This window comes from Balaenoptera acutorostrata, chromosome 3 (genome assembly GCF_949987535.1).
Source record: "Balaenoptera acutorostrata chromosome 3, mBalAcu1.1, whole genome shotgun sequence".
Lineage (NCBI taxonomy): Eukaryota > Metazoa > Chordata > Mammalia > Artiodactyla > Balaenopteridae > Balaenoptera > Balaenoptera acutorostrata.
Window position 1 is genome coordinate 173580649 of NC_080066.1, and position 17604 is coordinate 173598252.

Below are 17604 nucleotides of genomic sequence, written 5' to 3' on the forward strand. Positions count from 1 at the left end.
GAGCAGACTAATCCATGCCCTGAGACACCCTCAAAACTTTTCCAAGTGTACCCATTCCCAGCCCCCATTCCTTCAGAACCCTTCCGAGTGACAATAGGCAGTCAGGGTTTGCCCCATTCCCCAAATTCTCAAGATAGTCCTTACAATGTAAGGACTGGGACTTGGTACGTGGGGTGTCTCCACGGACAGGCACGTGGGCTGGAGAAGTCCTTCAGCATCTGCTTAGTCCCATCTTTCCCACATAGTTTCATCGGGAACCCGTTTTGGAGTATTAAACTAGTTTCCTGTTGTTGCTGTAACCAGTTATGACACACTTAGTGGCTTAAAGCAACACAAATTTATTCTCTTATGGTTCTGGAGGTCAGAAGTCCAAACGGGTCTTCCTGGGCCAACATCAAGATGTTGGCAGGCTTTGCTTCTGGAGTGCTTTGGCCCACGGCCTCACATCACATTGTTTTTCTCCTCCTGCTTTCCTGATCACATCGCCTCCTCTGACTCTGATCTCCCACCTCTCTCTCTCTCATAAGGAAGGACCCTTGTGGTTACATTTAGGACCCACCTGGGAAATCCATAATAGTCCCCCGCCATTTCAAGATCCTTAACTCAATCACATCTGCAAATCCCTTTTGTTATATAAGGTCACATTCACAGGTTCTGGGTATTAGGATGTGGATATCTTTGGGGGACTGTTATCCATCCTACTATAGGTAGGTAACACTGATTCCCTCCCTATAGAACATAGTTTGGGAATCTCTAGGCTACGAGATGAAGGACTCTTGCTTATGTCACATGGCACAATGGACAGAAAGCAAAACCTGGACAGAAGGGACCTAGTTCCTCCTTGTTAATGCCTCTCCCTATTAGCTGTGTACCTTTGGGCTGATCACCTAACCTCTCTCAGCTTCCGTCTTCTCACGGATTCCACGGGGATGCTGGTGCCCATCATCTAGTGCGTTGCGAGGGCAGGGAGCACAAAGCAAGCACCTGATGCCTGGTAGTGACTGTGCTTATCTCTAGGTTGAGATAAAGTTCAGTATTATGCCCTTTGCAGGGTGGTTGTAAGGACTAAAAGAGGTAATGGGCCATAACTGGGCCCAGAATCAGGGAGCGAGAAGGGGGACATCTCAGAGGTTGTAGAGGGACCCTGGTTGCTGAGCGTCAGGATCGCTTCCTCTGGGTCACGCCTGGCCCTCTGTTTCCTCCACCAACGCCACACCCTACAGTCACCCACACAACCTCTGGCTCATGGCCACGCACTGGATACCCCGGTATTAGGAAGCCCCAGGCATGGGGACCTTGGAAATGAAACAAGGGTTGAGCCAACACCCTAGCACTTGGAAATGTTCTTGAAAGTGTGGGGCTGAGTTTTGAAGCCCCAATTTCAAGGTAGAAAAGGACAGTCCAAATGAGCCCACAGAAATCCTGGAGACAGACCTTTGCTTAGCAAAAAGCACTGGCCTTGGAGCCAGCGACCTGGACACTCAGCCCCACTCTGTCCCTAATTGATGCACATCTCTGAAAAGTTCCGTCATCTCTCTGAGCCTCGGTTCAGCTATGAGTGCAATAAGAGGGGTGGATACAGTGATCCCTCATCTCAGCCATTGTGAGACCCTCTCAATCCATCTAATTTCCACCGGAATCTGGCTACGGGGGTCCACGAGTCTAGTAAGCGCACAACACTGTCAAGAGCTTGGGTCCTCACTCCTCCAGATCCGCAGCAAATTGGCTGCAGGAAACAAAGGAATCAGCCTGGAGGAAGGGAGGTTTGAGAGGATGTCCCTTTCCCTGTGTCTGGACCAGCCGGCAGCTGGTCACCTGCCCATCCTGGTCTGCCTGGGATGCTCGTGCCATTGCTGGCAGTTGGTGGCTGGTGTAGGACTTTCGGGGCAATGACGAGATGGCCCTGGTCAGAGCTCAGGTGGCTTTTGGCTTGGTAGGCCTAGAAGTCCTGCCAGGACAGGACAGGGGGAGGCTGGCTGGGGCGGGGCCAGGGGAGGGGCGGAGTCAGGGCCCCGCTGTTGTCAGTGACAGATGCTGGCTCCAGTCCAGCCAGCCCTCTGCTCTTTACTGAGCCCAACCGACCGTCGCCTCTGCTGTGTGCACGCTCGGCCACTGGACAGAGTAAGTACAGGCACAATGGATGGAGGGCCATGGGCTCGGGGGCGAGGAATGGACTCTGGAGTTATGGGATTTGGAGGGCTTAGAAACTTTGGAGGTGCCCCAGGGTGAGCAGGACACAGTGGTGGGGAGGGAGCCAGGGCCTCTGGAGTAGAGAAGTGGGGGACCCCCCCAACCCCTTGCTGTGTGGTCTTGGGGATGACACTAAATCCGGCCGACCCTCAGCGTCCTCGTGGATAAGATGCAAATTACTGCACCCCTTGCACGGTGTGACTGTGAAGATTAGATAAGTGGTGGTTCTCACCCAAGTATGATTTTCCCCGCCGGGCACATCTGGTATGTGTGGAGGCATTTTTAGTTGTCATAACTGGGGCGCGGGGGTTGCTATTGGCTTCCAGTGAGTAGAGGCCAGGGATGCTGCTAAACACCCTGAAATGCACAGGACAGCACCCACCGCAAAGAACGTTCTGGCTCCAAATGCCAACAGCGCTGAGAAACCCTGAACGGGGACAAAATGTCTGGTACCCAGGACGTGCTCGATAAACCGTAGCTTCTATTGTTTTCTGTGCCTGGAATCTTGGACCTTTAGAAACCAGGAAAAATGTTCAAATATAATCTGTTTCCCTGAGATAAGGCTGCCCTGCCCAGAGGCTGCTACCCAGAGCGGTTGTTTGAGCTCCAGATGCCATTTGGCCATTTGTTAAATAAACAAAATGTGTATGTAAAGTGAGTGAAATTTTCAGTTTTTCTAAGCATGGGGCTTTTGGCATGAAATGCAACAATAAAAGGGAAACTGCTCCCCTGGGCCAACATCCTTATTGGCAGATCCAGAAACTGCAGCTTGAAGAATAAAGGGGGCGGGAGGGAACTTTGGGAGGTGATAGATGTGTTTAGGTGTTGATGGTGGTGATGGTTTCACGGGTGTGTACTTCTCTCCAAACTCATCGAGTTGTCTACATTAAATATGTACAGGTTTTGGGGTGTCAGTCCGGCCTCAATAAAGTGGTTTTAAAAAAGAAAGAGAAAGGAAACTGAAGCTGAGCTATTCAAGGTCAGCTGAGTTATTCAAGGTCAGCTGGCATGTTAGCCCCAGGGCCACGAGGGCTCAGCCCTGGATGCCCAGACTGGTTCATTCCCACGACTCGGTGGCCAGCGTGTGGTCTAACGCCTCTGAACTACAGAGAAGGAGACAGGGTCCATTCATCCGTCCACTCATCCATTCATTCACAGGGGTGCCTGAGCACCACCTCTTGACTGAAAATGTCACGGCGGGACCAGCACAGATGAGGGTCTTCTCTTACAAGCACATGTTCTAGTGGGGGAGAGGCCAGGACAAGAGGAGTCAACAGCACACGCATACATAATTGCACATCTGTAACTGATGGAGCCATGAGAGAAACAATCAAAGGGGCTGTTATAGAGAATAATGGCAGAGAGGGCGTGGTCACGTGTGGACAAGGTACCGCCAAGAAGTGACAGTTAAGTGGAGTCCTGGACTCAGGGAGAAACTGGTCCTTGTGAGAAAGGTGGAGAAAGGGTTCCAGGAGGGAGAGCAGAGTGTGCAAGGGCCCAGGGCTGGGACGGGGCTTCTGTGTTAGGAATTGAAAAAGAAGAAGTGTGCCCTGGGAGGCAGAGCTGGTCACGTGAGGCTGGGGACAGCAAGACAGAGCCAGACTGCATGCAACCTCATGGGTTATCGCACAAATCAGAGTTCGGTTTTACCAAGCCAGTGGGCAGCAAGAACGTTCTTAGGCAGGGGAGCGCCTTGACCGTGTCTGGGATTGAAGGGGATTCTTTCAGAGTGTACTTATGTATGTAGAATGGCTCTCAGGGGCAGGAGAAGTGGGGTCCAGGTGAAAGAAAAAAAACAAAGGCTTCCATTAGGATGGTGGCAGGGAAAATGGGGAGAGGCAGGCAGATTTCAGAGCTAGAAACTGACAAGTCTTGCTGATAGTCTGGAGATGAGGAGGGAGGTTAGGAAAGTCCCCCAGGTCACTGATTCCAGGATGCTCTGCCCCCTGGTCTTTAGGATCTGGGGGAAGTTGTGATTTTGCCTTTCGCTCTCTGCCTGGGCTCCACATCTTGTATCTATCTCCTTGCGTAATTAGCAGATAGTGGACAGACCCTTCTGAGCTGCACGCCTCCCGTGGCTGAGTCCAAAGTCTACCTCAGTGGGACTTTGTTGCCTAACATTTGGAATACACGCCAGCAGATTTTGGGTCTGGATGGTGGGGGACCAGGGGAAGGACTGCCCAGGGCCTGCCTACCCCGTGCCCACCCTCTGTCGCCGCAAGTCCCTTTGGCCTGGGATGCCAGATGAAATTGATCCATCTGCTTTCTCCCCTCTGACACGTGGGAGCATCTCTGCAGACACACTGGCGTCAGGGGCCCAGGAGAGGGTCAGCCAGGCCAGGGTCTGCCGGCACGCCGCGGGGGCTGGTGTCCTGAGAGCCAGGCTCACAGAGCCTGGAGCAGACTCTCCACTGGCTCAAAGTTGGCACAAAACTCTGTAAGCTGTGTATTTGTACCAGAGGCCCAGGAGTGTAATGGCAAAGACTGGCCTTCGAAACTGAGAAACCTGAAATGAGCACCCCCGGGCCTCCGCTTTCTCAGAAGTCATCTCTCTACCGTCTGTTTCCTCTTCTGTACAATTGTGACAAGGATACCAACTCCATGTTGCCGCGGAGGAGCGTAAATGAGCTAATTCAGGTGAACAGGTTGGGAGAGACCCAGGGACACTCCCCATCAGCCACAGAGGAGGGGGCACGATGTGTCACTCCTCAGAGCCATAAAAGGGAGCCAAGAGGCCACACCTACACCAGTCAGAGGAATCTGGATTTTAAACTGGTTCCATCATTCACTGGCTGGGACAAGCTTTTCCATTTTGCTAAGCCTCAGTTTATTTGGCTGTAAAATGGGGCTAATAACACTTTTGGTAAAGATGAAATGCAGTAATATTTATAGAGTGTCTAACAGGTCCTTAATAAACAGTGGCTTCAATAAGAGGGAGAGAGAGACAGCTAAACGGAGCAAGGTTTTCTGGGTCCCAAACCTGCAGCCCAGGGGAGCCTGAGGGAAGCTGAGCCCTTGCTCTCTACGGGGCCTCATGGGGCGTTCAGAGAAGTGGCTCTGGCCCGTCAGATCGCTGGTGTTTCAGGGGGTCAGGCAGTGGTGGAGCTACAGCACCAGACCTCTAGGTTTTTATGAAGAAACTGAAGCCTGAGGGGGGAAGGGCCTGGCTCAAGGTCACCAGGCTGCAGGGCTGGGAGGATGGGAGACTGGAACTCTCACTCCTACTCCCCTGCCAGCTGCCCCTGGGCTCCGTCCAAGCAGAAAACTCCTCTGCGGTCTGTAGCTATTCTTTGAAAGTATTTCTTTTAGGGTAATTATCAGCTCGGTGTTCATCTGTGTCTGGGAGCTGGGGGGTTGGTGAGCTGAACTGCTTCTTCAGCAGCATCCTGCTACGTTGATGGTTCTAACACTCCGCACACTAAAGGACACAGAGATCACACCACCCACCCATGTCCTTTAAAGACTTCCATGAAGGCAAGTCTCAAAGTGGGAACAAAAAGGGAGTGTCAGCATGGGAAGCCTGTTTCTTAATTCTCTGCAGAGTAGGGGCTATCGGTGGTGACCGTGGAGGCCAAGAATACAAGATCCGGAGGCTGTGATACAGAGGAGGAGGACCAGGGATCTGGGGGAGCTAAATGGGGTGGCGGTTCAGAGCGTGAGTTGTGAGGGTCAGAACTAGGTCTGAACCCTAGTAGCTTTGCCACTACTAGCAAGCAAGTCATCCTCTCTGAGCCTCAGATGACCCGTCTGTAAAATGGAGCCAGTAATAGAACCTGCCTCCGTGGGCGGGTGTGAGGCTAAAGCAGTTGATATGTGTCAAGACAGCGCAGCACCCAGCAGGGGCGGGTGCTGGCGATGCACCTGGGCCTCCCACGGGCATGGGGACTGCTGAGGCCGCTATATTTGGTTCAGGGTAGCTGGAGGTTCTGCAGACAGAATATTCTAAGTGAACTTCCTTTGTGGGCTCAGGTGCAGTTTGGAGGCCAGGGGTGGTGAGCATGACTTGCTTGAGTCCGTCAATTTCATTCAGACAAAGACGGCCAGGACTGCTGATCCCCAAGCTCCCTGGTGTCCGCCCGCCAGCCACGTCCAATGCAGCTCTTTGGGGCTCTTTGGAGTTTGGTTTTGCGTGGGTCTGTGACTCTGTGTCTGTGCTCGCCCTGGGCCTGGGGCACCTGATGACATGGTGTCCACCGGGGGATGCACGCCAAGCGAGAGGTCTCATCAGGGGTCAGTCAGGCCACCGCGGGAATCAGTTGTCCAGCCGCCACCAGGCTGCCACGAGAGTGTGTGTGTGAAAGCATGTACCCCACGGTACAGCTGGGGAAACGGGGGTCTCGGGTGGGGCTCTGGCCAGTCGCTGCCACACCAAAAACTCACACCTGGACAGCATGTCTGCACCGGGCACTGCTCCAAGCACGTCACATATGTTGATCATTAAAGCCCCAGCCCCTGGTGGAGGTTCTGTCATGACCTCCGTTGTACAGGTGGGGCAGTGGCATGGGTGTAACTGACTTGCACCACATCACACTTTGGAGGAAGCAGTGGGACTGAGACTTGAAGCCAAGCTGCTGGGCTGCAGAGTCTGCACTGTTCACAGGGGGTGGAAGGAGGGCTTTAGGAGGCCCGGGCACAGGAAGGGTTTCTGGATGGAGAGGAGGGGTCTAGGAAGGCGGTCATGAGAGAGACTGTGGGCAGAGGACAAGGCCAGAATGATGGAAGAGCCCCCAGGGCCCACCTAAGAGGCTGTAGACAGAGAAAAGGAAGCTGAGGGCCTCCTCACCTGGGGGAAACACAGAAGAAGAGATGCCTGGGGGCTCAAACAACACACATTTATGGTCTCACAGTCCTGGAGGCTGGAAGTCCAAGATCAGCAGTGCTGCTTCCTCCTGGGGCTTCTCTCCTTGGCTTGTATGGGAATGTCTCCTCCTCCCTGTGTCCTCACATTCCACACGCGGTTGCCCCTCAGTCTGTGTGTGTCTGTGTCCTAGTGTCCTCTTCTTATAAGGACACCAGCCACATTGGATCAGGGCCCGCTCGACCTCATTTTAACTTAATTACTTCTTGAAAGGCCCTGTCTCCAAATACAGTCACATTCTGAGGCACAGCGGGTTAGGACTTCAATGAATGGATTTGGGGGACACAATTCAGCCCATCACAGAAGAGAAGTTGGGGGGCTCACGTTAAGAGGGCAGAATTTCCTCAAGGGGGGAAGGTGCCTCTGATGAGGGACAAGGATGGCTTTGAGGGGTCCTGGAGCAGCCCCTGGGGAAGGAGAGGGGGACTGATGGCATCGTGTGTTCACTAAGGAACCACAGGAGGCTGGCATCCTACCCACCACGCCATGGAGTAGACTCTCCAAATGAACAGGGACGAATCCAGCAGTGTGGCAGGGGCCACGGCGGGGAGTTGCCCTGAGCTCATAGAAGGACACGAGGTCTTGCACATGCTACACCCAGGGAAGGAAGTGAGGGTTGGGGGCCAGGTATGGAAACAGGCTGCCAGTTCCCGGGAACCTCAGAGACTATAACCCTGCAGAACACGGGAGAACCCTCCGCCCCACGTCCCATCCCCCTGTGACGTGTACCTCGATGTGGGTGAGAGGACGCTTCTTGCCTTGGCGGCCAGTCCCCGCCTGGGATCTCACTCCTCCGCCTCGTCCTTGCTCTCCCCACCAACAGATGTCCATGTCCCCAGGTCTCTTGTGCTCCAGCCCCTCCCGCGCTACCTAAACCCTCACCCGCAGCCTCTCCGATTCATCACCGCCCTTTGAGGCTGCTGGTTGATGGCGCCGCCCCCCGGAATGTCGGCCTTGCTTGTGATCTTCCCATCCTCTCTCTGAGGGCATCTTCCCACTCTCCCTTTCAGAACCGGGCACCACGATGCGGCTCCGCCTCCTCCTGTGCCTGGCGCTCCTCAGCCCGCGGATGGCCACCCTGCGCCGCCCCCAAAAGAAGAGAGTTCCGGAGCTGCCGCCCGCAGTCGCCACGGCGGCCCCTGGCAGCCGGGACTTTGTCTTCGACCTCTACAGGGCCTTGGCCGCGGCTGTCCCCGACCAGAACATCTTCTTCTCCCCTCTGAGCATCTCCGTGAGCCTGGCCATGCTCTCCCTGGGGGCGCGGGCCAACACGAAGGCGCAGGTCCTGGCGGGCCTGGGCCTCAACCCCCAGGAGGGCCAGGAGGAGGAGCTCCACAGCGCCTCCCAGCGGCTGCTGCGGGAGCTCGAGCAGCCCGGAGACAGCCTCCAGCTGAGCCTCGGCAACGCCCTGTTCACCAAGCCCACGGTGCCCATCGAGGAGGCCTTCCTGGGCGCCATGAGGACGCTGTACCTGGCAGACACTTTCCCCACCGACTTTGAGGACCCTGAAGGGGCTCAGAAGCAGATCAATGATTACGTGGCAAAGCAAACGAAAGGCAAGATTGTGGACTTGGTTAAGGGCCTGGATGGCACCGAGGTCATGGTCATAGTGAATTACATCTTCTTTAAAGGTAAGGCCCTTGGGCTTGAACCTGAACTTTCTCTTTTAAGATGCTTTTGTCAAAAAACAAAAAAAACCACGAAAAACCAAACAAAACCAATTCCCGCACACATGAAAGAGGGGGAGTGGATTTATTCTTTTCTGATCCCTGTTGATAGAGTGAAGCCAACGGCAGCTGGGTGAGACAGTGCCTTCTTACTGGAGAAGGTGGTGTGAAAGACCCCGGATGCTGTTTCCTCCACTGGGGAACAGCTTGTTCCTGTTTGTGCCCCTGGGGACACTTAAAGCAACCGCTTCCACATAGGCCCTGAAGCGTGAGTTTGTCAAGGCCACGATGCCAAAGAAACTGACAGCATGGCTACTCAGGGCAGGATTGTGGGCCTTAGAAAGGCCTTAGAGGGCATTTCCCAGATGCTCCCTGGTACCCATATCCTCCTAGGGGCTGTTTCCTCAGCCGAGAAATCCTGGAACAAGAACCTGTTCCCTGAACAGTCCTCTCTCCCCTCCCCAAGAGCTGACCTCCCCATCTTTATCTCCCTGGCATTTCTTGTCAATATCCCTACTCATCCCAGCTTGTACACCTGCTTCTCCTTCTAGATACTGAGCCCCTGAGCGCCCTGTGCGGGGCCTGCTGAGGATGGGGAGGGGCAGGGAGGGAAAAGGAAAGAGGAAAATAGTTAAGCTGTTAACCAAGCCCCCCTCTTCCCGTGGTCACAGATGGTGAGTATCGTGCTTGGGCTCTAAGATTCTTTGTCCCCTGGTCCAGGGCGAGGCTGCAGAGGACAGCTGTGAAATAATCTAAGTGGGGCATGGGGGCGGGATCTATATTTGATAACTAGTAAGAAAATGGAAACAATTACTTGTACCACTTTGAACAAAACGTCCCGTACGAAGCAGACAAACCAAGAAGCATAATCACAGACTTCCCAGCAGGAAAAATCATGTTTTTGCAGGAACCTTACCAACCTTTCTCCCAAACCCAGATTGAAATCCAATATTGGGAAAAGAGTGAAAAAGAGAAGCTTTGTCAGCCATAAATATTAGTTACCCTCTTCACTGGGATGTTTGACCTTGAGTACCAACATCAGAGATTCAGCAAACAACATTAGGGGTGAAGGGTCTCTGAAGACACGAAAACCAACCTCCTTGTTTTGCAAATGTGGAAATAAAGCCCCACAAAAAGTTCAAGCCTGTCCCCCGAATTAGGAAGGGGCTTGTCTTTATATTCAAGAGGTTTGGCAGTCACTTCTGCCAATAAGACTGCTCCGAAGAGGATGCTGTCTGTTTGGTAGGTTTACTGTCTGCACACTTTTCATTGGCAGCTGAGAATGTTTAATTCCTTTTCCATTTTAATCTTCAGCTAAGTGGGAGACAAGCTTCAACCGCAAAAGCACCCAAGAGCAGGACTTCCACGTGACCTCGGAGACGGTGGTGCGGGTACCCATGATGAAACGAGAGGATCAGTTTTACTACCTCCTGGACCGAAACCTCTCCTGCAGGGTGGTAGGGGTCCCCTACCAAGGGAACGCCACCGCCTTCTTCATTCTCCCCCGCGAGGGCGGGATGGGGCAGGTGGAAAATGGCCTGAAAGAAAAAACACTGAGGAAGTGGCTCAAGATGTCCATGAAGAGGTATTCTTCACACTACTCCAGGGCCAGCCTGCTGCTGCACACCTGCAGGGCCACACGGCAGTGGTGGGACAACTCACCTGGCCTGGGAGCCGCCTCCCAGCCCAGAGTCATCATGTGAAGTCCCAGCCCCCTGGCCTGACCCAGCTAGAGGGAGCAGGGCTGGAAGCTGGGTTTTCTGGTGGGGCCATCAGAGTGGGCAGTGACCTCTGGGGACAGCCCAGGTCCAAGTCCAGAGTAGGATGGGTTCCATTGTAGGCAACGGGCTGGAGGAGCATTATGACACCAAGAGGAGATGGCAGGAATATGAGCTCAGTGAGCCAGTGCTCTGAAAGAGTCCAAGAAAGGTCTTCTTCTCTTTCCAGGCAACTTGAGCTTTACCTACCCAAGTTCTCCATTGAGGGCTCCTATCAGCTGGAGAAAGTCCTCCCCAAGCTGGGGATCAGAGATGTCTTCACCTCCCATGCTGACCTGACCGGCATCTCCAACCATTCCAGCATCCAGGTGTCTGAGGTGAGCCCAGAAGCTTCTGAGCAACTGCTTTCAGAAATTCCTATCCTATCCTATCTTATCCTATCCTATCTTATCCTGTCCTATCCTATCCTGTTCCATCCTGTTCTATCCCATTCCTCATTCCAAATCCTTTCTCTCTCTCTCTCCTCTTTTCCCTCAAGAAGCAAAGGTTTCACTTTGCATCTGAACAATGGGAAACCCTATCCAGCACCATGCCTTGGGGGAAGGTGTCTTGTCTGAAGCAGTCAAAACTAAGAATTGGATGCTAGCTCCTTCACTCACCAGCTGTGTGACCTCCAGCAATTACTTGACCTCTCTGAGCCTCCTTTCTCTCTATAAACTTGGAGAGTCACACCCTTGCTGCTAGATGCAGTGAGAATTCAGTGAAAGACACGCATGCACTCACCTGTAAGCCGTGGTGCGCAGTAGTTGTTCAATCACATCATCTCCTATCTGCTTCATGGCTCAGGAGCACAGAAACTTCGACAGTGATGCTGCGGGCAGAAGCTTGTCCGTTTCCCCCTGATGGCATCTCCCAGCCCCTGGTGGCTCGGTGATGCCTGATGTCTCCCCTGCAGATGGTGCACAAAGCCGTGGTGGAGGTGGACGAGTCGGGAACCCAAGCGGCTGCAGCCACGGGGACGATCTTCATGTTCAGATCTGCCCGGATGAGCTCTCAAAGGATAGTATTCAACAGGCCCTTTCTGATGCTCATTGTGGAGAACAGCAAACACATCCTTTTCCTCGGCAAAGTGACTCGCCCTTGAGATGGGGATTTCTCCTGAAAGGCACGGGCTTCCATAGTGGAAGATGAGGGTGCACTATGGCCATGTATCTGCTGGGAGCTGGTGATATACGCAGGTTTAATTGACTAATGAGGCTTCCACAAATAATAGTAATAACAATAACATTGAAATACTGATGATTGCTTCTATTCACGTGATTGCAAGATGGGTGCTTTGGAGAACATTTGGTTTTGCTCTCACCTTTCATCAATGGAGATTAGCACTGAGATCCAGAGAGGCCACACAGCATGCTAGTGGCAGAGAGAAGCTCAGAATCCAATCCAGGAGGATTGTTCCAGTAGATATTTCCACCAGGAAGCATATTCCCAAGCCTAGTTCCCCACCTGTCTGCAATACCAGCTACCAGTTTGCCATGGTTTGGAAAGGACACTGGAATGGGGGTATGAAGTGGGGCTTCTGTCCCAGCTGTGTGACATTGGGTAATACTGTCGCTCTCTGGACTTCGGTTTCCCCACGTATACGATGAAGGGTCAGGTCAAGGATTGGAGGATCCTTGAAATCATATCAATAGGGTAGAATGTTCCCCACAAATCAGTTGATTTCAATGCATCCAAGTGCCACCCATCTTTTAAGGAAAGCAGGTGGACGGCAGGGTGGACACGGCCATCCCAGGTTTGTACCGTCCTGTGGGTACATTTACAACCTCATGGGCTTGGCTGGGGGTGGGAGAATGGAGGCCTGTTGCAAATACTAGAGTATCAGTTGAAGACCCTGATGACTAACTGTGGATTTTAGTGTCAGCAATAACAATAAAGCATTTTGCAAACACTGGGTGTCATTGTCCTTCTGGAAGTAGCTCTGGGAACAGCAACATTAATAGCTTATGTTCCAGGACTGATGCTAGGTGCTTAATCTGGATGATTGCACTTACCCCTCACAATATCCTCTACCAGGCAGGCACTCCTATTATCCCCACTTTACAGATAGGGAAGGTGAGGCTTGTAGAGAACAGGTAATCTACCCAGTCACACAGCTCCTTGGTGGTGGAGGCAGGATTTGACCCCAGGAGTGTGGCCCTCGGACCACCCTCTCAGCCCTGGGCTCTGCTGCAGAGGAGACATGACCCAGAAACAGAAGCCCAGGTCAAGTGCATCAGGGCACCAGCTCCCTTGTCACCCAGGTAGGCTCACTCTCCTCCTTCACGGAACCCACCATGCTTCCTTGTCTATCAAATAAAGGGGATTGGACACTTTCAAGAATCAATGAATGAATGAGTGAATGAGTCCTTCACTCAGTCTCAGACTGTCCCCTAATTAGCTGCCCCCAAGTCTGACCCCTGAGTGCTTGTCACACCACCTTACATGCCCAAAGCTTGCTTTCCACGAGCCTGTGCCCAGCGCTCTGACCCCAGAGACTGGACTGTGTGGGTGCCCCTTAGAACTAACGGGGTCAGAACCCCAAGCTTTGACCATCCCTCAAAGTGCTGAGCACCTACTATGTGCCAGCTGAGGGGACACTTTGCATCTGTGATGTCATTAATCCTCCAACAACCCTGTAAGGTCTGTCTCAGCGTCCTCATTTCACAGAGGGCAACATAAGTGCTTGCTCAGAGCCCCCCAGGCTCGGGGACCCAGGTGGCACAGGTGTCGGCTGGCGGCAGGGTAGATGGCTGCACCCAGAGCCAGACGGCTTCTCTGCGTTTTTGCTTTGGGCTTGGGAAGCTCTGGAGGATGGGGCCTCCTCGTGGAGCCAGACCTGCTCCTGTGTGTCTTTTCCTTTCGCAACACCTGGTCTTTTTTGGCAAATATTTTTCTCAGAGTTTACTCAGCCAGTCCAAGGTCAGGGGGAGGTCCTGGCTGTGCCACGTGTGTAAGGCCAAGGTCCAGTGCTGTCTAAAGTTCACGCAGCAAACAGTCACAAAACAGCTCCCGTGTGGGGATCGGGCCGGGCTCGGGGTGGCCGATTTGGGGTGTCATGGAAGGAAGCGCCGAGCTGGGAGTCACGGCAGGTCCTGTAAGTCAATTGTCACACGATCCTGGGCTGAACAAACTGATAGAGCAACTCAGAGATAGAGAAAGAGAGTTAACTTCTGAGGGCTCAGGGAAGGTTTTGCTGAAGAAGTGACACTGAGCTGGTCTTGAAGAGCATGTAGGGCTTCACAGACAGCAGATTTGGGAACAGAGCTGGGACTTCCAGGCCAAGGGAACAGCTGGAGAGAGCATGAGGCTGAGTGAGCTGCAGTGTGGATGGGAAATTGTGGAGACTTCAGCCTGGACCAGGGCAGGGAGTGGGAAGAAGAGCAAGGAGGAAAGAGGGGACAGCGCTTGCAGTCCAGCGGCAGGGACTCTGAACACGAGGCCCAGGTTTTGTCTCTTCTCTCTCCTCCTGATTTCAGGGCAGTTTGGCCATCCACGCCACACCTAAATCATTCCCTGGAACTCTTCCTGCCCCTCACTCTCCCATCTGTGCATACCATAGATGCTTCACTCATCCCTCTAGGGGGCGCTCACACCCATCCACACCTGCTTCTCCATCAGCCCCACCTGCCCCTCCCTGGGATAGACCTCATTCATCAGGCGAAATAAAGTACCAGCTCTGTCAGTGCCCGCGTTCTAGGCATGGCTGTCCCCCTCAGGACCCCCTTTCTTAGCCGCCATATTCATTTACTAGGGCTGCCATAACAAAGTCCCACAGACAGAGTGGCTTAACAACAGAAATGTATTATCTTACAGTCCTGGAGGCTGGAAGTCTGAGATTAAGGTGTCATGAGGGCTGGTTCCTTCTGAGGGCTCTCTTTTGTGTTTGTAGAAGATCGTCTTCTCTCTGTGTCCTCACATGGGCTTCCCTGTGTGTGTGGATGTCTGTGTCCTAATCTTCTCATCTCCCAATCTCCACCAGTCATATTGGATTGGGGCCCACCTTAATTTTAACTTAATCATCTCTTTAAAGATGCCATCTCCAAATCCAGTCACGTTCTGAGGTACTGGGGGTTAGGACTTCAACATATGAATTTGGGGGGACACAATTCAACCCATAGCAGTGACTCCACCTTTGAGTTTCTTGGCAGCTGTTGCCAAGTTCATTCGTGTTCTTAGGAACCCATTTTCACTTCCCTCTCTGACCATGTGCACTCTGAGGCCCTCCCCTTGTGGACTCCACTGCTGCCAGAAAGTGGAGGAACAATGCTAGGGCCCAGGACTCCTTCCCCCACCTCTCCCTGCAGAAACCCAGACCAAAAGAATGAACTTGGTCTCCAGAGGAAGCACTTCATGCCCCATTAAACAGCCTTGCCCAGACTACACTTGTTTATTTAGCTCTTTCATCCAAAGGCCATTGCTCATGGGGTGCCTACAGGGAATCAGGCAAGGAGCTAGTAAAAGGGTGTAATGGTGAGCCCAGCAGATGTGGACTTAGGCAATAACCAGGTACACAAACAAACAAGCAGAATTACAAACTGTGATGAGGGTAATTCTTTTGTCCACAGATGTTTATTGAATATCCCCTGGCACTGCTCCAGGTGCTGGAGATAAATGAAGAAAACAACAAAGATCTCTGCTCTGGAGGAACTATATTCTAGTATGGAGTGACAATAACAAAAAAATAACAAAGAATAAAAAAGAAAAGTAAAATACATCGCATGTCAGTTGATGGCACATGCCATGGAGTGTGAGTTTGACAATTAGAGCAGGAAGTAAAGAATAGTAGTGCTAGGTGGAGAGACCTGACATCCACGACCTTGGGTGAAGTACCCTGACTGTGTGGTCAAGGTCAACTTCACCAGTGGTATGTTGTGTTATCATCTTGTTTCTTCTGATATAGGGTGATGAGAAGGGAGCATTGCCTCAGTGGGATCTTCCCTCAAACACATAACCTCACTCTGATCATGAGAAAACAGCATACAGACCTCAACTGAGGGACATTCAACAAAATACCTGACCAGCAGTACTCTTCAAAAGTGCCAAGGTTATGCAAAACAAGGAAAGCCAGATGCTATGAACTGCAGGTTTGTGTTCCCTCAAAATTCACATGTTGAAATCCTCACCCCCAGTGTGATGGTATTAGAAGGTGGTGTCGTGGGGAGGTGACTAGGTCATGAGGGTAGAGCCTTCATGAACGGGATTAGTGCCCTTAAAAGAGACCTCAGAGATGAGGGTTGTGGTGTGATGAATTGGGAGATTGGGATTGACATGTATACACTGATGTGTATAAAGTGGATGACTAATAAGAAAAACAAACAAACAAACAAACAAAAGAGACTCCAAAGCTCTCTCTCGCCCCTTCCCATGTGTGGACACAAGCAGAAGAGAGCCCTCACCTGGCCATGCTGGTTCCCGGATCTCCAGGCTGGATGTCCAGCCTTCAAAACTGTAAAGAGTAGATTTCCACCATGTACAAGCCACTCAGCCTGTGGTATTTTGTTATGGCAGCCGGGACAAATTAAGACTCCTGAGAAACTGTCACAGGCCAGGTAAAACTAAGGAGACCTGGAAACTAAATGTAATGTGGTTTCTTGGATGGGATCCTGGAGAAGAAAAGCGATATTAGTGGAAAAAGTGAAATCCAAATGAGTCTATACAGTAAAAAGTTTCACTCCTTAGTTTTCAGAAATATACCATGGCTATGTAAGAGGTTTATGTTGCAGGAGCTCTCTGCACTGTCATTACATCTTTTCTGTATATCTAAAATTGTTTCAAACTAGAAAGTTGACTTTTTTAGTGAAACGTTAAAAAAAAAGTAGGGAAGAGAATAGGTGTGGGGCTAGGGTTGTGAAGGCAGAAGCCGGAGACCAGTTAAGGAGGAGAACAGGGCGCTAAGAGAGATAGTCAAGGACTTTCTACAGCTGGGGCCCCAGAGGGAGCTCTGGGGTGGTGGCATTGAAGCCAAGAGCTAAGGGACAAGCAGGAGTGAACGGAGCGAACGTTACTTGTGCACAACGTGAGTGAAGAAGACCCAGAGGTGGGAGAGTGTGTCCTGTTCACGGAACTGACAGGACACGGGCGGCTGGAGCCTGGGACGCTCGCTCTTCACCAGCACCCGTTAGGCTGTGCAGGGTACTGGGGGCGGGGGTGGCACTCCTAACACTGGGTAGCACTTGGATGCCACCTATTGCGTGCCTGGCACTCTTCTAAGCCCTCTGCATATATTGTCTCAGTTAATGAAGAAGCAGAGAGGCACCTGTGCAAGGGGCTGGGATGGCAAGTGGGTGACGTCAGTGACCTTCTCCTGTTTCCTAGAGAGCTGCACCCCAAAGTGGACTATCTGCCACCTATCCCCAAGGAATGAGGTGGGAACGAGGTTGCCCTGAGGTGGCAACACCTACAGACACAAAAATGCTTTGGCCACTTGGGAGAATCCAGTACGAGAGACCGCATGTCATTCCTGATGGTGATTTTCTGTGAAGACGCACAGTACAGATAACGAAATGCTACACATGCCCGCATTGCTAACTCGCCCGTATGTGCACACGTGGGCGCACACAGCCTTCTGGAGATGGGTGGCTTCTCAGCAACTACTACAGCCACAGCCTCTGGTTGTGCCAGGAGCTGAGCATTTGTTGTGTACCTGGGCAGGGTGGGGTGGGAGAGACGGTGCTCAAAGTCTTCCCCTCTCAGGGCCCCTGCTTCTCCATCAGTCTCCCAGAGAGGCTGCTATGAACCATTCGTGGCTTTGATCAGCAGGTACATTTCCTTCACAGACGTTAAGGGACCCGGGCGGGGTGGGGGTGGGGTGGGCTGGGGGCTGGGAAGATGGGTCTGGTGGGCGTGGGGTAAAGGACTATGGGACAAGGGCCCGGTCTCTTCTCCCAGGTGTGCTGAGCAAACACACGTGTCCATTCCTCCCACTGCTCGATGGGGTGATGGTAACGGGGCTGTTTGAAGGCTTGGAGGAAACCAGACAGGGGAAGGGGCCCTGACCCTACAGCAGCATTTCTCAGGCTGTGACCAACATCACCCAGGGAGCTTGTTAAAAATGCCTATTCCTGGCCCTTACCTGAAGAATCAGCGTGTTTTAACAAACCCCCCTCAGGATTCGGATGCACAGGCAGAC

At 52.4% G+C, this 17604-nt stretch overlaps 1 protein-coding gene and 1 long non-coding RNA gene across 2 annotated transcripts; both read left to right on the plus strand.

Annotated features, from left to right (window-relative positions):
- Positions 1-2048: 2048 nt before the first annotated feature.
- SERPINA5 (serpin family A member 5) lies at positions 2049-12384 on the plus strand. Its single transcript, XM_007178899.2, has 5 exons — positions 2049-2121; positions 8059-8679; positions 10030-10300; positions 10663-10810; positions 11389-12384. The coding sequence occupies exons 2-5, from the start codon at positions 8073-8075 to the stop codon at positions 11575-11577; spliced, it is 1215 nt and encodes a 404-aa protein (XP_007178961.2). The 5' UTR covers positions 2049-2121; positions 8059-8072; the 3' UTR covers positions 11578-12384.
- A 1117-nt stretch (positions 12385-13501) lies between these two features.
- On the plus strand, positions 13502-17040 carry LOC102999092 (uncharacterized). Its single transcript, XR_450706.2, has 3 exons — positions 13502-13569; positions 15376-15559; positions 16791-17040. It is a non-coding gene; the product is annotated as an uncharacterized LOC102999092 (long non-coding RNA).
- The last annotated feature ends 564 nt before the right edge of the window (positions 17041-17604 follow it).